We start from the raw sequence: 23683 nt of genomic DNA, 5'->3' as shown, positions 1-23683 counted from the left end.
ATTTTATTCTTAATGTATGAGGGCGCAAAAGATAACTTCGATATAAACTATATAAACTAGTTACGTGTGATTGATAAAAAATTAGTTGGCTAGTAATTTGTTTCTGGTCTTTTGTATATTTTTGTTTTGTTTATTGTAAGTAGCGAATAATTGAGTTTGGCTAATGACAGCCTGAAATTGATTTATTTATAGTATATCCAAAGTCACTTGGAGGAAGCTGAATATTTCATTTATACAAGGGTTGTCCAAGTTTCCAAAATTCATTTGGGTCCAGTGAATTTATTGCCTAACAATATTTTCAAATAAACCCTGTTATTTAGCGGATCGCGGTATCCACTTCAAAGGGACATCTATAGTCAAGCGTTTTTATGGACTAGTTCAAGTGACTTCGGATATACTATACCTTGTAGATATGAAAAAGAAATCTCAATCAAGAAGGAAAAATAATATTAATAATCAAGAATATCAGAGAAAACTTTAAAAAGTCCTAGTCCCTCTTGGCACTTCATTTATTCTTGAAAGCTGTCATCGCCAGTGAGTTGAATGGAGTAAAAACTCCACATCATTTGTTTAAAAGTTGGTAGAAGAATTGGGAAGATTAGTATTTAACTCTTACAAAAAAGAATACTTATCATTCATTAGATTTCGATTGATTTGTTGTAAATAGCTTCGCCAACATATTGCTAGAATTTTACTGAAGAGCGGCAAATTTGTCAGCTATCTTCAAACCTGTGTATTTTTACTATTATTTTAGTTTGAAGTTTAAAACAAAAAAGGTTTGTTAATTGTTAATATACCAATTGCTACCTATATTTACAAAAAATCTAACAAAAAATACTTAGATATAGAGTATAAAAAATTGTTTGGCCAAAAATCGTAGAGGAAAATCAATGAGATTGGTGCAATCAAAGTCAAATACTTTTGACAAATTTGAATTCAAATCCCCTGACTATTTTTATTAATTCGTATCAATTCTGAATTGCATCGAATGCAAAAATTAACCATAATTTTGCGCATCATTGCACAGGAACGAAATGAATAAGATGAATACCTAATTTCGATTTTAAAAATACGAAAACTTTAACGAACCCTCACGACAACACACGTCATTCATGCCTTGCGAAATCAAGGCGAAAGAGGGAGAGGCAAAACTTTAGAAGAGGATAGAGTTACTCGAACGAAAGCATTTACGATACGTACTTTCAAAACATCAACGATCAACGTAGAGTGGTGGTGAGTGTATTGGTTGGTGCTCGCTTGTTTTTTCGCTAAATTTAAACATGGATGCTGCTTTGAGAGAACAAGTTATGATAAATCAGTTTGTTGTAGCTGCAGGATGTGCTAGGGAGCAAGCTAAACAAATTTTACAATCCACCCATTGGCAATTTGAGGTAAGAATTTCACATTTGTAAACAAACATACCGATCGAGGTGATAAATATGGCGTAAAGTCCGCTCCCCACCCTTGTCAACTAGCAGACGTGTTTGTGTTTTGAATATGATGGCTTTTATCGACCTTATTGTTTTTATTCACTCAAGGTCATAATACCTAATTTTCATGGTTATTTGAGTTGAATTATGATTGGATGCTCTCGTATCAGCTTGTTGTCATTTTGTTTCCTTAGAATTTTACCTATCCGGTATACTGGTTTTGCAAACCATAGACAATAACAATAACAAATAACAGTAATGGAAATAGTCAAGTTCCTTCACTTTTCCTGCACGTGATTCTTCATTCAATAGAAATACCTAATTTGATATATTTTCGATTGTTAGGTTATTTCCATTAAACATCTAGTTTACTAATTGTTCATAAATAGATATTTCTTTTGATGAGTTCAAAGGATTATTGTCCACTTTGAATGATTACATCATCTCATTTCCAATTGTCCAGGACCGGCATAAGTACTGAAGTTTGAAGGATAACGCAATATTTACATTATGTAAATAGACATCAGTTTATATAAACCTGTTGTTTATCTGATTGCAAAGTTTCTAATTATTTGAAGTAAATATGCAGGAATCTTCTGTACGTACATTCAATAAATTTACCCAAAAATGAGTGAAACCTTTAATGAAAAAAGCATGTTTTCAAATTGTTGTCTATACTTTACAGATTTTGTTGCGGTGTTCAAAAAGAAATTGAGCAAAGTTTGGAGCAACTTTTTGAAATATATATTCGTATGAAAGCGAAGTGGATTAATATTATGAATTCAAAGGTTTTGTGTTTTGTGATTCAATAATTTATACTTTTATTGAAATTCCATATTGGATCTTTTAAAAATGCAAACTTTTTGGATGAAAATTACAATAAACTACATACAATTATTTGAAATATAATATGTTGTGTTATTTGGAGTTTCAATAGAGTGAGAATTTTGTGGAAACGTTCATCAGAAGTTTGTATATTTTGCTTATTTCTGATATATGTACATGTTTAGACTCTTGATAGCCAGTTGATAATAAAGGCTGGATTTTAGTTTAATCAGCTGTTGAATTGTTTAAGAATGATTATACGATTGTTGTGCAATTCATTCATTAATCTGATGTATATTATGATGATTGAGATACGTTTTGCTAGGAGTATAATGCAGCACAGTACATGGGCATTTGCTATTATTAATTGAACAAATTAACAAAAAAACACTTTTATCCTTATAAATTAGATAAATAGAGAGCGCAGTGTACGTGGAAAATTATATCGAAAAGTAAAATCTCATGGAAAAAAGATGAAATGAAACGTTTGTGAAAAACAAATATAGGTATCTTCATTAGCAAAGATGAATACGATAAAGAGGTAGCACTTATGGTACTAAGACCATGTCAGTGGCTTGAAAACGATACCATGTAAACAAAGCAGTGTTTCCATTTCTGTATAGAGTTCAATGAACATCTATCATTACGTTATATTATAATCGACCGAGCAAAAAGTTGCTTAAGCAATGCGCATAGGTTGATTATCATGCGTTGCGCTTGCTTGACCAATAGGCTGATGGACTAAAAAATATAATCCTATTTATTGACAACAATGACAACATTTAAAAGTTGAATTTTAAGGAAGTTAGGAAAACATACATGGATTTGAGAATAAAATGTTTTGAATATGTAAAAGAATGTTTAAGAACTGAAATAATTTAAATTATATAATCACATGAGATATGCTTGTTTTTTTTTGAGGGCTTGAACATATTAATTTTCCTCGTAAAATGGTCCTTGAAAGCCCAATATAAGGGTATGGTCCGTATATCGCCGAGAATTTCAGAACGGTTACTAGCTGTTTTTAATATTTGGAGGTTATGGTTAATGGATAATCTCTTGTAATTCAGAGCAAAGGTATTTTGTATTTCGCTGTTTTCTCGTCTAACGTATCAATCCCTCTGTTAAATTATACCAATGTTTTTGGGTTTTTTGGTTTGCCCATCTACTGCTTTGGTGTGCAGCAGGAGTGCAACTGCCTTATATCTATTTTTTTTGAAGAGTGTGAGATATTTTGTTGAACCATAGAAACTTTCTATCACTTGGGGAGTTCTTCAAAACTATTGTAAATACGTTTCCACGAAATCGGGATCCAAAATGTTACGCGAACCAGACATCTTCGAATCAAATCAATTTTATTTCACAAATTATTACAAAACATGCGGTAACAAATAATAGTAAATAGAAATAATCAATATTATGGTACTTAACTGGCGACAGGGAGTCTCCTAGACTCCGACGACTATGTATTTTGATATGTAATCAGCATGACAAACTCGACACTTCCAGGTGGTTACAGCATTTTGAGAGGTAGGAAGGTACCGCAAATTACAACATTGACGAAGATATGATGACTTGAAAGAATTGACAAATCAACGGCATCATTTCAAAATTCTCATGTTTTGTTGTTGATTTAACCTCAAAACGGCATTGACAGAAAGACGACGTGAAAAGGAACCAATATCATTCAAATCCAAGAAGGCTGGTCCCTTCATAAGTTGAAGCTTTAAATTTTTTTAAATTCAAAGTGAAGAGTGAATGAGCGCACCAGTGTTTCAGACATCTTAAATTTAACCAGCTCAGTATTTGAAATTTTATTGAGCGGTTAAAAAAACAACTGTTCAATATTACTGATTATTTCTATCTCTCACTGATTAATATCTTCTTGAATTGTTCAATTTAACTGAAAACGACTTATGTGTATGTATATTAACCTGTAACATATCTAATTTGAATTTTAAATTTTTAGACGGCGTTGAGTATATTTTTCCAAGAATCGGCAATACCTTCATGTCCATCGGGGACTTCACATTTCGGACAGGTGAGTTGATTTTTTTTAATTCCTTGTTTACTTACCAATTGATCTCAACTGGTTTCGGTTGTTTTCAACACTGAACCTTTAGAATCATTTGGCGGAAAACATTTAAACTTCTCCTGAAATTCTGACACTTCTGGAATGTGTATAATTTGAAAATCTTCGATTTGTTGGATATGTCTCCGTCTCTATTATAAAATTATAAAAGCCTACGATAAATATTGAAAAATAAGGAAACTCCAGAGGATGTACGACGGTAATAAATTACCAATAAGGATAGCAATTTCAAAGGTTATGAGAGTGACAATAATTGTCAACGTGTATAATTCAAGACCTCAAAGATGGAATTTGTGAAGTTATCGAGGACATACATACATATACATGTGCGAATTGGTCATGGAAACTTTCATGAAAAAGATATGGTGCTGCAACCGTAGCCGTGGCGGCCTTTTAGCTGATGTCGTTTTCCATCGTTAATGGCATATCTGTTTCTTCACAATGAAATAAACAACTATAGAATTTCTCTTTTTTTTTCTAATGTCAAAATGAAACCGCTCATTGGAAAGCCCTATATTTGACGCAAAGTTCCTACTGAGGTGTGTTTTACGGTAAAAAATATTCGATAAGGGAAAAAGACAGTGTCGTAACACTTTTGAGACTCCTGTTGATGGTTTATATTTAGCGAGCAACTCAGTAAAGAACACCAAGAAACCGATTGTGGGAAGTTTTTGAAATTTTCAAAAATATTTCATTTAATGACTCAATCATATGCTCACATACAGTGTGGAACAGCCAAATGGAATAAATTCGATAACGGATAAATGAGGGTGTGTTGGGAAAAACGCTTGGACACGTCGATTTTTATTTTTAACTGCGCATCTTTTTCAAAAAAAAAAAAATTATATAGGGTGCGTCATGTGACAGTGGCCAACTTTCTTATTTTAAACGCAAGCCCCTGTATATTATTAATTTTTTGGATTCTTCAGAAAATTCTAGACATAATTCATGTACAATGTCCTATACCTATCTTCAACTGTTTCGGAAATATTAAGTATTTTCAGATTTATTACAAAAATTAACATTAACAATAGAAAATTATTTTATTTCACAAATTCGCTACATTACATTCAATACTTATTTCCCATTTAGCTCTTGATAATGAGAAAGTAAACAAAAACCATTCCTGCGTTTCTTTTTACTGATATGAAATGAAAAAAATACAAAAACAGTTTTCTTTATGTTCGTATAAAACTTGTAGCCTTAGCAACTTGTTGTCTACCTGCATGACAGTAATGATTAGTGTCAGTGCTATTGTCGTTTGAATTTCGTTAACTGTACGTAATAATATCAGAAAAATGGTTCATTTAACAGAAATGCACAAAATAACAATTTTCTATTGTTAATGTTAATTTTTGTAATAAATCTGAAAATACTTAATATTTCCGAAACAGTTGAAGATAGGTATAGGACATTGTACATGAATTATGTCTAGAATTTTCTGAAGAATCCAAAAAATTAATAATATACAGGGGCTTGCGTTTAAAATAAGAAAGTTTGTATTGGCCACTGTCACATGACGCACCCTATATAATTTTTTTTTTTTGAAAAAGATCCGCAGTTAAAAATACAAATCGACGTGTCCAAGCGTTTTTCCTAACACGCCCACATTTATCCGTTATCAAATTTATTCCATTTGGCTGTTCCACACTGTATAGTTCTCTCGGTGCTTTGAGCAGATAACTTCCTAAGAAACCTTAAATTATCACCACACCATATTTATCGTAAGATTCGAGATATTCTATCAGATAGGAGGAAATAATAAATCTCTGTTCTAAATGAGAAGTGTTTTCTATACGAATATTGATGTATTATTTCGAAAAACTGAATTCTCGATTTAGAGATATTGTACGGAAAATTTTGAAAATATTAACCTAAGTTATACCTCTTCATATCCTGTCAAATCATACATGCCCGAATTTGAAATGATCTAATGACGGAATGCAGTGGAAGTTGAGTGATTATATATCTAGATTCGACTAAACAATGCTAGAAAACTCATTAGACGAAAATAAATTGCGCATATACTCGGTCTACAAGTCTGGCAACTGAATCATTACAACCTATTTGGCGAAGTTCCATTGTCTCCGACGAGGGCAGACTGAACGATGTTAGAAACGGTAACATGGTAATTTCTATGTCACGGCTCGCAATTTTCTGTTTTTCATGGTAACCCTTATTACATTGTGCCTTTCTTGTGTCTATTTTCATGTCTAATTCTGGATTGAATCTTTCGCCATGTCTGGCAATATCACACTTGCGGTTTTGAGGCTTGCGTGTCTTGAAGTTATTTTTGAGGTTATGCTTTTTTGCATTCGTAATGATAATTATCGCATTTTTTCAAATACAATGAAAATTTACTGCAAATTCAAACTTAATCATTATGGGTTTCATTATTTTTTTTTCTACATTCATGCAAAAAGCAAAACTTTATTGAACTATATTTAGTGGAAAAAGAAGTTCTTTATTGCACTAGTGCAATAAAATTTTCATTGCACTCATCTGTCATTCTACTTCAACGTGCTGTCATCATGACAAACAAATATTTCAGCCTGAAGGAAATAACGATGTACAGTTACCAAGTTTACAGCAGTAACAAATCAAGAAGTGGATTTAAAAAGTACTTCACTACGAAATATTCATATTGAAAATGCACCAATTGTTCATTCACTTTCAACATTGAGGGTAAAAATAAAGTTTGAGTTAAATTGTTCGTAACGTATTAGTTCCTGTTTCAATGCAAATCGATATTAATAATAAAAAAAAAGCTACAGTTTTCAAAATGGTTTAATCGCTTCGTTACCGCTGCACAAAGTGGCAACCGCGCCTATTTAAATAGCTTGTACAAACAATCCAATGAAAAATGTTGTATGACAGATACGAAGTATGTGCTCATCTTTTTCTATTACTTGGTCGTTGGCTCCTACTCTCATGTGACTAAATTATAGCGGTCTTTGTTTTCCTAATCAAAATAACAGATCTGATATCTTTTTCTATCTATGTAATCTGCAGTCGATGTTGTCATATCGTGCAATATACCAATGAAACATTTTGAATGCCTTTATTTATTTTTCATTTTCAGGCCATCAAAAATTTCTTTAAAGAAAAAAAATTGAAAAATGGAATGTTAGATATATGACGTTTTAATAATATAACAAATATAGAGTTTTTCAATAGGCATTATACTATTTGAAATGGTTATAACGGCAACATGTGCATTATTTTTCGACTTTTCTTTTGTCATTTGTGGTCAGTAGGTTAGGTATACTGAGATAAAATTGAGAAGAATTTGACATTAATTGGATAATAAACTCACCTGTTGTCTTCTTGAAAATAAACGTCGTCCAATTCTGGCTATAAAAAATCATTAATCATAGCTAATTCCCAAGATCGACCAGGAATCGACAAACTTGGGTATTCGCTCGGGTATTCGTCAACACTACGGACTGCAGCAGCAGTATTCTCGTTTGTTCTTGAGCATCGCACACGGTTTCGATTCATCACATCACTTTAACTTGTACCAACAGCTCAAATTTTTCCACTGGTTTCACTATTGCCGGCCGATAAGATGCTTCACAACGACGCAGAGTGCTTTAGTTTTGCCAACTGTGACTGCAAAATTTTCGCCATTTTTTTTCAAAGTGAATTTTAACAATACATGTTTCAACAACGAAACGTGTATAGTTTCATTTTAAGTAATGGTGTAGTTTTTACATGTCATATGTCAAAAGATGACAGCTTCAAAAGTGGTAGCTGCCCGGATTTAAAAATAAAACCTCTTATTGGTGAATCCTTTGTTACATATATGAAAGGACCATTTTATTGGAAAAAGTAGTATTAGAAAGTCATGAGAAATTTTGTTGGTGAACTATTTCAACTCTGCATATAATACTGTTTAATTGGTGAATGAATCAGGGTGTTTATTGAATTTTTGCGGTGCAATCTAAAATAATTGTAATTTTACCGTTTATTCTTTGTTTAATTGATTCTAGTCGGATAGTGCTCATCATCTCCAAACCGTTGAGTCGAATCTCAACCATCGAACTACTTGGCCAAGTCTTTATTCTTCGCAGGGTGCTGAATATCGCTCCACATTGCAAGTAGTTCACGATGGAGCGATCAAAATTTCCAAATCCTTTTCCGTCTCAGGAAAAAGTCCCGTGTTTCTTCCATTGGATCAATTGCGGTCAGCTGCTTGAAATTGAGTTCAGGTTTTTCCTGTCATATTCTTTGCCACAATTCGAGTTCATTTTTGATGGTTAAATTTAACCATATAACCATTCCATATATACCATATAACCATTCCAAGTTTTATAATTATAAAACTTGGAAAAAGTGTCACAAGCATCGATGAAACTTTGGAATGAATTGTATTGCATTTGAGCAGGGTGTATGCGTATTGCATACGCTGGCGTATTTTCTTCAGGAAATCTTTTCTCCAGAGAGGTAATGATGGAATCCAAGTAAGAAATAATTATAGACCTTCTCCAGTACTCAGTTGGTCTAGTGGCTGGTTAGTGGCTCCTATGAATTTGTCTTTCGACAGTCGGGCGCAGTGCCTATAATTCTTTTTCTTGTCCGAGATTTTCGGCGTTAGTAAAGGCATTTTTCATTATTTCTTCAGTTACTTTTTCTGCATCATCATGAAAATTTTTTGTTTGTTCCGGATATCAGATGGAGTATTGAGATCGTTAATCACCAGGTTTAGTATACGTGTTGCATAATGGAAAAATAAAGCTCTGGTGTATTTTTGACGGAGAATTGCTTGAACTCTTCCTTGCCAAGTGACTTCGGATATCCTATACTCTGTAACACTTTGCATCAAAATATCGTTTTTCAGTAGATAATTGTTATTTTCCTGACATCTGCCGTTTCATCTGATAATATGCTATAGACCGCGGGCATCTCTGACAGACGAAAGTAAATGACAGTTGTCAAAACAGCCTGCTGGACAAACAAACGGATCTACAAATGCTTATTGTGTGTTTATGTCATATTAAATTTTTTTTTTCTCGATAATGCCTCAATTTTGCGCGATTCTGAAATGTGGAAGTAGAAGCGGCAGAGATAAGGTTTCATTCCACCGATTCCCTTCTATTTTCGACAATAGAAAAAATATTAATCCTCTTGCTCAAAAGAGACATGAATTGTGGATTAAGGCAATACGCTCTATTAGTGTGTCGTCACACACAGCCATTTTTGGTTCTCCTGTCAGTGTTTGGAATCCAAACAAATAAATTGTCATTCAAATTAGTACGATGTCGTTGAAGGAATTGGCTTATTTTCATAAATATGAGAAATTTGAGGAACGATTTCAGTATTAATTGATAGACAGAAGGAACGAGGTTAATACCAGTAAGTTTGAATCCTGTATCATTCCCCAGATTTTGTAAAAAGCCGTGTTTATTAGTTGAAGTTCAAGTTCGAACTTACTGGCATTAATCTCGTTCGTTCTGTCTATCAATTAATAGTAAAATCGTTCCTTAAATAATCATATTTATCAAAATAAGCCAATTTCTTCAACGACAACGTACTAATTTGAATGACAATTTGTTTGTTTGGATTCAGAACACTAACGGGAGAACTAAAATGGCGGTGTGTGACATCATCACAGCGTATAGGAAGAGCAGATTTAACTACTGAGAAGTTGAAATGGGCAACTGTATGTTCAAAAACTTTTGTAGGAGGTATGTTCAAAGAATCAAGGAAACATAGGCATATAAAAAATTATTTTTGTTTTCATTTTAGGCAAGCCAAGTGCATTGAAAGATGTTGACAATATAGACTCCAGAGATTGAATTGTAGGAAGCAGCAAGATAAAAATGAGATCCCCAACCCAAATATTTCAGTTGATATGGATAGAATTAAGGATCGTATTGACAATGACCCTTTGTGTAAAGCCTTGAATAATCCAGCTGTTTAAAGCTTGGATATTATTGATGAAGAAGGTATAAGTGAACCTGCTGAAGAGGTGGAACGTGCACAAAACTCTGGTGAACACCAATTTCCTGATATCAATTTCGAGTTACAGAATTGTTATAGTGAAATCCATCATCTCCGGGAAACTTTGCTGAGTTATACATTCACAATTAAAAGCATCTAAATGTCTTTTTTATACAGGATTACCATATGAAAAGGTGGTTGTGAATTATAATTTTGTATAGCCTTTTATAACACACCCAAAATCTGTTCTACCAAAATTTCAACTCCTCATCATTTTCGTCATGAAGTTACGATTGAATTTTCTCTTCACTGATATAGGACATAGGTTTAGGCTGGTTTTAGAGTCACGCTGACCGTCGGCGCTGACAGGCCAATATGTATGATTACTTATGAAGCGTTTAAGAATAACGCCGACGGCGCACCGCTGATCACCGTCAGCGCTGAGGAATCGAGCGCGTACGCGCCACGCGTCAGCGCCGCTGACCAGGCCACGCTGACGCGCTACCGAGCTCAGGGAGCGTTACTGTGTTACGTAAAACGTACGGGGACAGTCAACGCAACAATGAATCGCGATATTGATACTGGTTTTTTGATTGAAGTTGTGGTTGGGCATGACTGTACCTCACGACGTTCAGCGTGACTCTGAAACGAGTTTCTAGTTGCTACGCGCTGAGCGCTACGCGCGTAGGCTTCAGCGCTGACGGTCAACGTGACTCTAAAACCAGCCTTAATGTAGATCGTAGAACAGTAAACAGAGTATTTTATAAAGTGCTGCATGTGATGTATGTTAGGTTAAAATTTTGTATTGTGTGACCAGAGAGAGACACACTGAAAAAATATACCCAGATGTTTTAGAGAATATTTCGGGGGTGAAGTAACAATCATCATTGATTGCTTTGAAATTTTTAAAGAAACACCCAAAAACAAGGAAGCTGCATCACAACATTTCAGTAAATACAAACATCACAACACAATAAAGTTCTTAATAGGAATCACTCCACAGGGATCGATTATGCTTATTTCAGAGGCATTTGCAAGTCGCTCTAGTGATAAATTTGTGACTGAAAATTGTGGTATTCTTGATCACCTTCTACCTGGTGATTGTATACTTGCTGACAGAGGTTTTCAAATCCAGGATGAAGTAAACTACACTTGGCAGAAGTAATAATACCAGCATTCATGAAAAATAAGAAGCAACTCAATCACAATAGAAGTAGAAGAAACTAGAAGACTTGCAAATGTTAAAATACATGTTGAGCGTGTTTTTGGTTCCATAAGAAACAAATATAAAATAACATCTTCAACCTTACCCATGCATATGATCAAGTTCAAGAAGAATAATGTTTCTGTGATGGATACAATTTTGACAGTTTGCTGTGCATTCATAAATATACCTTACTGATATGAGAGTTGATATATTCACAAAGTGTCCGGCAGAAAGTACGCATCATATGGGAATATTTCAATTCTTTCATTATATTTTATACTGAATTCATAAAAAAGATATATATTTTCATCAAAAATCAAATTGAATTATTTGTTTTACTGATTTTATTTTTTTTTTGTCATGCTCAATTCAATATATTGTTGTAATTCTAATTGTTACTTTCAATTAAATGATATATAAATTTAGAAAAACTTTATGAACAGTCTCATACGAGTATGAATACTGTGTCTGTTCATGCTATTCCATTATAGAATTTGTAATAATGATATACATATATTAACCCTTTCATATTGTTATATCCAAATTGTTACATTTGAAAAATGATGTACCTTGAATAAAAATACCTATTGATTAAGAAATGGGTATACATTTTTAGAAATTGTACCAATGAATATTAATGAATGTTATTATTGCTGAGATTTTATTGTAATTCAAGATTGAATATTTCATTTATATAATTTCCTTCATGCATTATTTCATTTTTTAGTCAATGTGATGAATAAAATATGAATGAACCTATATACAAGATATTTAATTGATATAATAAAACAGTTGATTAATATATACAGTTTATTTTTTTGCAAAGTTAACTTTTGTGCAATCTTCGCAAAACCACTTTTGTTTAATAATTTTTTTCTTAATACCAATGCATTTGGGGTGGAACCATACAATTTTGCAGTATTGATTGTAGCACTTGATCATTTTGGATCCATCAGCACTCTTCATGCATTTGCACCAATTTCCTGTTATCGGCAGAGAAACGTCTGAACTGCTAGTTCCTGGATCTGGTGCGTTGCTAGTCGAACATTGAGGTTCGTTTTCAGTATTCGATTTTTTTTTTGTGAAATATTTTGCCAAAAGTTCTGGCATGATAACTCTTTCATGAAACAACAGTGCCTTTTCTCTATTTATTTTCCAGAAGTTTTCATCAAATAATATTCTTTCGCAATAAAAATCTTTATGATTCCAAGCCACAAAATCGCAATAGTTTGCACCAGTAACTGCTATTTGAATTTGTACTTGAAATAAGCATTTTTTCTATCAAGGTGGATTTTTGCTGTATCTGATCCTTCATTCAAAAATGAACTTTTAAAATCAAGAATCTCTTCAATGTTGGTATCCTTTATGCAGTAGGGGCACTTAACTTCTATGCAACCTTTTCCGCTATATTGACACTCTACCAATGAATCTGGACTTGCTCCAAAATATGGTCATGAGGGATTGATACTGAAGCCAATATCCTATACTTTGACACCTGCATGATGCATTTTCAAATACGTAGTGTAATCATTTAGTGCTTTCTTTTCATGATTACAGCCATAAATGGTTTCTTTTGTGGCACCCCCTGCCCCCCCTCTGGCGACGCCCATGGATATTTTTAGCTTGATTGACTTTGAGCTGAGTGACTTACACTCTTAGAATTCCTATTACTGAATAAGTGTAATTTCCAAAATATTCTTTTAAATGAACAAACAGATGTGAACTCATACACCTGGTAATTATTATCTATGTTGTTATTTTCATCGTTTTCTTTTTCTAGTTTTCTTGAGATAATATAAATCTAGCTGCAATTTCTATTTCGTTATCAGTTGAAATGTAAACATCCGATGAAGTCACACTGTGGCGAAACAATTATTATGTTATAATTTTGTGGAAATAAAATATATTCATTAAATTTTATCTACTTGTTTCACCGAATAAGGTTTCAGAATTCACAATATTGTATAGTTCAAGCAATTAAATACTATTTCTCTAATTGTGATGAAGCAATTTATTACTCTATCAATGTAGATGGAGACGCATAAACTATTTTTGATCACAACTTTTTCAGCGTTTGTTTCCCGAACAGAGCGCTTTATCATTTTGTCATGATAACGTTCGACAATGACAAATTCGTACCCAAATTCAATGTCCTTCTGTGCGTAAACACCATAACTATGAACGGAAAGATCTGGAATTTTTTTCCTGATCAGTTCAAAACTACCAACTTGATGGAAATGAAATGTTGCATCGAGATGTTGGAGGTATGTAAATATAAAATTGGAATTTCAAGCTATTTGCAACATTTCAAACGGATCACGCCTTTGAGAAGAATATTGGAAAATAAATAATCGATATTTTCGTGATAACAGATAGCATCTTATTCTGGTTTTGAATTTATTTATAGATGGTTTTTCAAGCTGTGTGGGAAGTTTAGTTGTCTATAGTTTGACATTTGACAGTTGAGACTGTCAAACTGTGTTGACATTTCTGTTCAGTAAGGTTTGGCAATTCATCATGAATCGTTCAACGCCAGAACAACGCTTCCAAAATGTGAAATCTACTTTGAAAAAATAAATATGTTCGCGAATTTCATCGAGTCCATTTTACAGTCAATATAATCGGCCTAGAGTGGGCAAGCAATTCGTGAAGCTGTACAGGGTTAGAACTACAAAAAAGTTGCGTTATTTAGGGATTAGTGTGAAAAGATCTAAAATTTCACCAATGGTTCCCGAGATATCTCGAAAAAACTAAAAATCGAGATTAAATTTTTTTCTGTATAACTCATTTGTTTCTGGAGATAACTTCACGAAATTTGGTTTGTAGACATGATCCAACATAGAGATTCTAATGGTGTCGTCAGATTTTTTCTGTGTTTCATTGTTTCAGAGGCGCGATAGTCAATTTTTTTTTTCTTATGTACGCCATATTGACTCTCCTTATGAGGTGATGAAGAAAAAAAATTACGAATTCAACAATGTAACACACCCTACAAAAATATGGAGTCTAGCTACGCAAACTAGGACTTCCTTTGTATTTTTTGTTTAAGTAGTAGGCTGGTGCCGGAATTGTCGAATAACTTGTTACTTCGTTCAGTTGTTATGTGAAACCATCACTTAATTTTTGTACAGGGTGGGCGAGGTAAGCGGCTATATCTCCGGATCCACTCATCGTAGAGACTTGCGGTAAAATTTTTTACCACTATAGTGTACAAGAAAACACCCTGGAAAATGTTTTGAAGTTCATACCTCTACCGCTAGGGGGCGTAATAGCTATCGTCGAGTAGAAAAATGAATTTCACTCGAAAATGTTTCATATGAAGTTGAAGAAAAAATATCATCACTGTAATCCTTGGAAAATTCTCTATCTTTTTGAATTGTCACTTTCGATTTTACGACATCAAATAAGGGTAGGTGAAAAGGAGAAATCTGACTGATTGAAATGCCTGTAACATGTAACTTCAGTTTGGCTCAACATTTTTGAGCAAATTAGATCTCGTCTGAAAGATAATATCTTGTTGATTGAGGACAAAATATACGCATGATAAATTTGTTTTTGATGCTTTCTATAGGGGGCGCTAAGTCAGAAGTTCATTGTTTTGTTCATTTTACTCCGAAATTTCAAATATAATGATAGGATTTTCTTAACAGAAACAGAAATTCCATCATATTTGCATGAAAAAACCTGCAGGTCGCAAATGTAAACAGCACCAGGCAGATAGCGGGAATTCGAAAAATTTTGAAGAGCGCTACCTTACAGAACTCTGGTTAAGCTGAACACCAAAGCAACAGGTGGATATCTCAAAAAGTCTGAAAAAAATCGAATCATTGCACAAACCAGGTATTCTATGCATCTTAATGCAAGCCACCATAGACACCAAACGGCCAGATTTATGAAAAAAAAAAAATAGACAAAAATTGTACTATGTAACTCATATAGCCGCGGCAGACATATGCCGAAAATCATATTTAAAAAATAAATGCCATAAAATTATCTACCAGATATTAATAATAAAAATTCATTTCAACATTATTGCTGTCTTTCTTACAAAAACACCCATTAGATTTCAAAAACAGATTAATTCTGTATTCTAAATATAACCTGCAAACTTATTTTTTCAGGTGATGACTCCTTGTAATACTCCAGCAACGCCTCCTAATTTTCCGGACACATTGTTAGCATTTTCAAAATTATCAGCAGGCAATGGAAACAACACTTCCTGTCCACCAATAAACAATAATCCTAGTGGAACTCAACAGCGTCAATCACCACAGCCGATGCAACGATAAGTGTGCACCATAGTGGAATTATACATATGGAAAATATGCTCATTGAACTCTTTGAAGTGGTAGTCACTAAGACAAGTTAATAACAAATTCAATTATTTATTTCGGTAGAAGCACACAGATTCTTCACTAATGTTCTGTGACCAACGATGTTAGTATAACATAATATAGTCACCGTGTGAACTGTTAAATATAATTCGCCTATAAGGTGACCTGTGACAAGTACGAGACTATTCCGTGAGTGAAGGTGAATTTTAAGTTGAGACATGTCTTTGAATAAAGTTCAGAAGCAATAAAACATAATGTGGTTATCCAGAAAATCTTTTGTGAATCTTTTTGTCAGAGAGGGAATCAGAAGCCTTAGTTTGACCTAAGCAAATAGTGAAAATTAAAATTTTACAAATTACACTATGGAATGATTTCAAAGGAAATACTTCTGTCAAGATTGATCTTTTATGATGATGTCTCAGTTTGAAATTTACAACATTCGCTTTTCGATGAGTTTGTATAATTTAAAATTTTTTTTTTTTCGAAAATCTTATTTATACTCAATCTAGTCTTATTTTATTCATAAAATTCCGTAGTAATCTATTTGATCTGAAAGAATTTTTAAATGTGATTTAGATATAAAATACCTAATGTGTAAATACATTCTTCAATGGAACTTTATCAACTTTGACAGATGCTACATCCTAATGAATAAATTTAAAGGTAGCGGTTGGGCCATGATAAGTCAGAAGACTGAAACAGCAGAGTAGACATCTTTTGTGCTCCAACCGCCATTTTCACACAATTTTCTGGTTCTCCTTGAAATTAATTTTAATTACCTTTATAACAAATATTTTGTTTATAAAAGATTCTTTACAACTTGAGAAAGTCACACAATTTTTTCTAATAATTTTAAGCATTAGAAAAAATTATTTTTTTCTGTTCAAATATTCAATTGCCAATACAATTTGCATTTTTCCAGTGCAATCTGGCAGAATAATGAAGGTGCTGTCATATCTGGTAAATTAACTGGATCTAAAATATGTTTTGTTATTTTGTATATAGTAGTTATAAGTTTGAATTTTTCAGGCTGTTGCCTGCTTTCCTATTATTTTAAATGACATGAACTATAATAAAATAAAAATTATAATGCTTGTTTATTGTTTTCACAACCATTAACTGTGTAATATGGGGTATTAATGAATAAGTTTAACAACAAAGTAGGCTCTGGAATTTTTTCATTTGCCTTTTCTTGTATATACTGTTCTTATTTACAAATTCAGCCACATATAGTTATCCTTTTCTTGTTTACATATGAAATAATGAATTTAGTTTGGACCCTTGGAGACAACAAATAATGCAGTCAACTTTGGTATAATTTATAAAGAACCTGTATTGAAATACTACTAACACTATCTACCCCTTTCAGTTCTATAATAAACTAAAATCACGGTGTTTTACTGAATAGTATCACCTATAAAGATTATGTAGTAAAATTATTCTTGAAATTGGGTCAAAATCCCAAGTCAAAATATTACAGGCCCAATATGGGGAATTATGTTTCATGATCCATCTGCATGTAGTTTACTTGCTTCAGAATTAAGTTCTGAAATCTACTTCAATCTTCTAATATCAATAAATTCAATTCCAAGTAGAATATGTTCGTTTGTTATGTTTGTACAATTCGATCAATTTTTCTCTATCGGCTCTAGTTTTTGAGATACAGGTTAATTGATGTTAGTATTGATATTGGTCAAAAACATTAGCGTAACTGAAGTGGATTCATGGGGAAGGGGGTTTATCCCCACTTTGAAAAAGCAAAATCATTCAATTTTTCATTATTTTTTTAAAATTGTTACAATTCCTTTTTAATTCTTCTAATCAATACACTCCAAACAATTGGCCCTTATTATTGACAGTTCAAAGCAAAATGTGTTTTTTTCACATAACTTCAACAAATATGGTTCAATTCATATTGGTCATTCATTCTATTACCAAGGCTAATGAAACTAAGTGCATTGTCTCTTGCTACGACGCATGAGACCTTAGAACATCAATGTATCTATATTCTAAGCATGAGACGAAGAGAAGTAGGGTGTGACTTTTCTTTTGTTTCTATTTGGACTCTCACTGCTTGTGTTGAGAAAAAGCGTTGTCGCTATCTGTTTGATTTTCGGCATTCTGTATGCAACTCTAGGAAATTTTGGGCTAGAAGAATTATTGAAATGTTTATGGAATCGACGGTATTCAGTGCATAATCTCAAATTAGTTTTAACCCTACAGGCCGGTCTGAAAGTGGTAAAACACGATACCACCCTGCTTTTTTAAATGAGAATGCCCAATTTATATATCATACTCTTCATGAAATTCTGATTCAGAATTCTTTTGAAATTATGATTTGCTCAGAAGTCTGCAAACTATTTTAATGATTTCAATATAATTGAAACGAGGGGTAGATTAGAGGAGAGGCGGAAGATCATTCGATCTCGCATGCACCTTGACCTAAAGATCTATTGTGCACCCCGCGCTGTTTACCAATCCGGGTATAATGTCTCAATGAACTTTATCATCTTTCTGAGGGCTACATCCATCATTTGTTCCGGTTTTAAACACCAAGAGGCAAGGTGTTGTTGCCTTTTCCGGTGAACAGCTTCACATTAGCATAGCAAGTCAAGCAAGTGTTTGGCTGCCTCAGTGGCTTTTTGACAGAAGCTACTTGTGTCGTCAGACGCTTTTCCCATGTTTTTTAGATAATACCATAGTATAAGGAATTTCCTTATACTATGATAATACCTCACAAGACAGTCCCGTGAGCGCGCCTGCCAGTTTCCTCAGTTCCTGTTTACTGAGTGAGAGAATTATTTTAGTCCAGTTCGTCAAATATGAGAGAAATGACTTGTCCTGTATTTCACCATTGATTGTCATCTGACAATCACAAGCTTCCTCTTTTGTTCCCATTAATCATTGTGGCTAGAAAGCCACAAAATAATAATAATAATAACATTTATTTCAAAGTATGTTTCACAACAATCTACAGTCTAGACAGTACAGTTCCATCTCGACCAGCAAATTCTTGACCTTCGTCTTGAATAGGCTCATAGATGAACATGTTTTCACATTATCTGGCAGTTTGTTGAAAAATCTTATACCTGCATAATTTGGATGCGTCTCTGTTATGTGTAATCTATGCTTGGGATAGCTAATGTTGACTTTTCTTGTATTATAACTGTGAAAAGAGCCTGGCCTGGCTCTGGCCTGGTGAAGGGGGTTGACCTCCCTTCTCTGGCAAGTCAGTTAGCCGGCTCATTGCTAGGTATCCTGCAAGGGACACATATCTACTGACATGAGAGTGCCGTAATAGCATAACGCAACTGGCCAAAGGGAATGAAGTAACTCTACTATGGGTACCGGGGCATTGTGGTATTGTAGGCTTTCACCGGCCTATACCAGTAAGTTTCTGAAGTTACTACGAGTTGAGCTTCGGGTAATGGTGGGACTGCTGACAGAACACTGCCGGTGCAAATTCCTTTTGTACCGCATGGATAAGTCAACAGATGAGATCTGCAGGCTCTGAAAGAAAGTGACTGGCCTAAGAACCACTCACATGGGAAAGTCAGTTCTGGATACTCACAAAGTAATAGCCAAGGCTCCTAAGGATGTCGTCGTATCGACAGCCTCCCTGGGTTTGTATGAATAGGTAAGGTTAAGAACAAAAGATCAAATTGGATGGTTACCAGAGCCGCAACGACCCCGATACAATGAATAATAATAATAATAATCCCGGAGTAACAAGGTACCCAAATTAGGTTGATCTGGTTCCTTTCTCCGGGTACGTTAAGGGATGTTTTACATTCCCAGACTAACTTTGACTTAACTAATGAGGTGTCAAGCGCTAGCAGGGTTACTATGCTTTCGGAAACAATATATATTTTGCTCTACGGTTTGTGCACTCAGTACAAAGCGCAAGGGTTTCTGCCTGAAACACCGAAGGGAAGAGTCCCATTCGTATGGCTAATTGGATTAAGGGACCCAGGGCCCCCGCAAGGGACATCAACGCCCGCGTGCGGAACATATTTTGGCGCCCCTTAAAGGGGGGAGGTGGAGAAAAGCACTGCTGGATAATCGAAAAAATTTTTTTGTTTTGTTAAGAATTTATTGTAGAATAGTTGAAAATCTATCAGCAAGCTTCATTGCCTTAAGAACTTTATGGTGTTAGTTGTAACATAATACATTTTAAATGTGTTTCAAAACTTAAGTTGTATTCTTCTATAGATTATATTTATAAAGGCATAAACATTTGATTAGGATCAAACCAGAAATTGAATGGATGTTTTTCTAGATTTTGCTGCTGCAAATTCTTTTATATTATCAATCAATCAATTTTATCGAGTATCTCTTGCTCTATATCTAAGATTGCCAATCCAGAAAATCTTTCTTATGACATGGTAGACTTCAAATAGTTTTTAATTATTTTTAATTTAGTGAATCTCTCACCAGAAACAACAGACACAGGTAAAGTGAGAAGGATTCTTGAGGCAATACTAAGATTCGGTAGAGAAGAAGATTATTTTCAAAAATATATTGTAGAGGATTTTCGCTTCAGATAATGAAAACAATCTTAGGGCTTTTATCTCGTTGAATAAATCACTTTCTTTCACGTCAGCCTTTTTTCCTGATCAGTTAGCTTTTGTTGAAGAGCATGACAGCATTTTAATAGATATTTGTCATTTAATTAAAGAATATCACAAATAAAACAAAAAACGTTATCGTAATCAGATATCATATCAAACCTACTATTTGAGGAACTTAGTGTTTGATCAATTATTTTCAAAAAGAAATTTATTTTAAAAGCGATTTTTGGATCTTGAGGTGCCTCATCCGTCTGTTCATAATCGAACAATTTTGGTTTATACTTTCGTCTTACTGTATGTAATGGAGAAAAACCTTGATCTATCTCAAAAGCAGCCGCTAGTTTTCCAGCTTACGCAAGTTTTTCCTTGAGAACATTATCATCCCTATAATTTTTGAAATGATCAACTAAATTCTTCAAATAGTTTTGGGACACTTTAATGTCAATCGCTACACTGCATCATTTTGCTTACAATATTAATCTGGAATGAAACATCATAAGAAATTATTATACTTCAAATAAATTCAGAAGAATGAATATTCAATAAAAGAGAACTTGCTTTATGTCTAGTTTCTATGTTAAAAGTATCATTTTCTGCTGCTGCTCACTTAAGAAAGTTAGAAACGATACAGAAACGAATTCTGAAAATTATGTATGGAAAAGAACCAACCTTCCCTAGCAATTTACTTTTTTCACTAGCAAAAATATGCGATGTAAGACAAACATTTCTTTATAACATACTTACACATATACACAAAAACAAATATTTATTGAATAATATTGATCATGAACATTTCACTAGGCAAAAAAAAGAACATCACATAAAAACATCTCTGAGTAGTACAAAAATCGGACAACGAAATATATCTTACCTCATTCCAAAAATTTTCAATTTTCTGCCCTCTGAACAAAAAATAAATATAATAAATATAAACTCTTGTTACATGTTGAAAAAAAAATTAAAAAACTACGTGCTTAACTTGAATAGAGATCTAGTTCGATCTCTGATCGACTAACAGACTTTTTTTGATGTTTGTTGTTGTTCTATCGTATGGATCAACATATAAAATGTCAACTCGATTATGTAAATCCACAAATTATTTGAAAATTTTGTTTGTTGTTAGATTTTTTTTCTCGTAGTTGTATCTAAAATAGGTTAAATGTCAAGTATTGTAGATATCATATACATAATATATAAGAAATACTGTAAATTTAACTGTGCAAAACCTACGCGCAACTTTAGTTTTAGTGGGATTTCAATGTTTATTTACATCTCAACTATTCTTTTGTTATCTATGTAAAACATTTTTTTGGTGAATAAACTTATTATTATTATTATTATTATTCTGCTATTTATAAAAGGCTATTTTTCATATTTGAATAAAAAAACTTTAGCATCAATTCTACTTGACCATCTAGTATCACTTAGGGGTTTTAGATGTAACTGGGGTGAGGATCATGCTTTTTTATAACATTCCAATTTTTTTGTGGATGAAGAGAAATATATATATATATATATATATATATATATATATATATATATATATATATATATATATATATATAAAGTTCTTGTACAATATCAAAAGAGTCCACTGTTTCATTCGAAACCTTAGCAGCATCATTTTCAGTTTAATTTAAGCTGTGTGCAGCACATGGCGCAAAAAATGCCCTAGGATTAGCATCGAGTATGCGTTTTTGTAAACCAATATCTGGCTATTTCATACCGATTGCGACGTTCGGAAACTTGTATAAATTGCAAGAACAAAGTTTGGAAAAAAAAATTGTTGCAAAAATTTGAAAGAATCTTTTTCGAAAACCTTTGGTCCATCGATTCTTCATGCGGTCTATAAGAGGTTTTGGCGCCCTTTTAGAGTGGCGCCCGCGTGCGGTGTACGCGTTGCACGCGCGGTTGCGGGGGCCCTGGAGGGACCCTGTACTCAGGATCCCACTCATCCATCTTCAGATTTCGAGCCATCGCGATGGATCGATGCGGTATTATACAGGGTGTCCCGGGAAGAATGCGACAAAAGGATACCATGAAATAAGGTTATTATGGTGGACAAGAGGTTTCAATCGCCTGAGTGCCTTCGTTTGGGATATACAGGGTGATGTTCATCGTATTAGTGAAATTTCACAGTTCTATATTTCGTTAACGAATCAACCGAATAATTTTAAATTTTGAAGTTTTGTAACCATTTTCTATCGACTTCCTTATTTCTGAAATCGAGTAAATTATATCCGGATTAGGAAAATTTTAGACTTTTCCTATTTTCGTGAATATTGGATCACCCTGTACGTGAACATTATGATTTTTTTTCCGTTTTCGTAATCACAAAGAATGAATTCATAATAAAAATTCTCAATCTTTGCTTGGCACGGTCATAAGGGTGCACAATAAACATTTCCTTATGAGTTGATTTTTTTTAGTTCAATAACTCTTCAACTGATCCAACGAATAATTTCAATTTTTGAAGTGTTGTCACCCTTTTCTATCGCCTTCCTTCAATATTTCTGAAATCGAATAAATCAGATCCGGATTAGGAAAATTTCAGACTTTTTCTATTTTCATGAATATTGGATCACCTTGAAGGTTAAAATCATTATAATTTTTGTTTTCGTAACTACAAAGAATTAATTCATGATTCTAAATCTCCTGCTTGGCACCATCATACAGAATGATCAGTAAACATTCCCATATGAGCAGAATTTTGCAGTTCGCCATTCACAAGGAATTAAATCAACAATTCCCGTTATTTCCACGTATGGACTCAAAATAATCCAAAATCAGTGATTTATAAAAATTCCCAAGTTAGATTAGATTTGCCCTAATATTTTTTAAAATAGGTAGACATGAGAAATTTATTAAAATTTTCAGGATGATAATTTTGTTTGTTAGAAAACATTTCAATGGAAACATTGTGGTTGCAACATGATGGATCTAATGCGCGCTAACAAAAAAAAAAAGTGCGCAAATATTTGACTGAGACTTTTGAAAACAGATGAATTGGCAGAGATTTTCAATATTTGAATGAATGTCGAAAACTCGAAAAAAATCTCAATCAGAATTAGGTAATTTTTTCTGTAGCGTTAAATGATAATGTTTACTGAACAGGCGAATCAACTCAGAAGTCAGAGCCTTACCTGAAATTTCTCCGAACCACATTCCATATTTTATAGAGGCAATTTCGGTGAATTGATTAATGTAGTCGAATTCTACCTTCTGTAAAAAAAAAGACTGACCTTTAAAAACATCCTGTATATAGTCGTTCGAAATCGAAC

General features: G+C 33.4%; 1 protein-coding gene and 1 long non-coding RNA gene across 3 annotated transcripts in view; one reads left to right on the top strand and one right to left on the bottom strand.

The window, feature by feature from the left end:
- LOC123672309 overlaps window positions 1–23683 on the bottom strand; it is a 30841-nt gene that overhangs the window by 7058 nt on the left and 100 nt on the right. The window contains exon 2 of the long non-coding RNA XR_006746246.1: window positions 23546–23624. This is a non-coding gene — a long non-coding RNA (uncharacterized LOC123672309). The remainder of the gene's footprint in view (window positions 1–23545; window positions 23625–23683) is intronic.
- Window positions 1196–16926, top strand: LOC123672308 (UBA-like domain-containing protein 2-A). 2 transcript variants are annotated; one of them, XM_045606383.1, is made up of 3 exons: window positions 1196–1391; window positions 4225–4296; window positions 15619–16926. In XM_045606383.1, exons 1-3 carry the CDS (start codon window positions 1281–1283, stop codon window positions 15784–15786), a joined length of 351 nt encoding a protein of 116 aa, XP_045462339.1. In that variant the 5' UTR covers window positions 1196–1280; the 3' UTR covers window positions 15787–16926. The 2 variants fall into 2 exon arrangements, with proteins under 2 accessions (XP_045462339.1, XP_045462340.1); XM_045606384.1 differs by lacking the exons at window positions 1196–1391; window positions 4225–4296 and adding an exon at window positions 13482–13761.

Source organism: Harmonia axyridis, chromosome 2 (genome assembly GCF_914767665.1).
Source record: "Harmonia axyridis chromosome 2, icHarAxyr1.1, whole genome shotgun sequence".
Taxonomy (NCBI): Eukaryota; Metazoa; Arthropoda; class Insecta; order Coleoptera; family Coccinellidae; genus Harmonia; species Harmonia axyridis.
Note: the sequence above shows the minus strand (reverse complement) of the source record. Positions and strands in the feature narration are given on the sequence as shown.

Excerpts from the sequence above, each read along its gene's own strand:
- LOC123672308 (XM_045606383.1), top strand. The coding sequence starts at position 1,281 with ATGGATGCTGCTTTGAGAGAACAAGTTATGATAAATCAGTTTGTTGTA. Across the intron at positions 1,392-4,224 it reads CCACCCATTGGCAATTTGAG|ACGGCGTTGAGTATATTTTT; the intron begins GTAAGAATTTCA and ends TTAAATTTTTAG. Across the intron at positions 4,297-15,618 it reads GGACTTCACATTTCGGACAG|GTGATGACTCCTTGTAATAC; the intron begins GTGAGTTGATTT and ends TTATTTTTTCAG.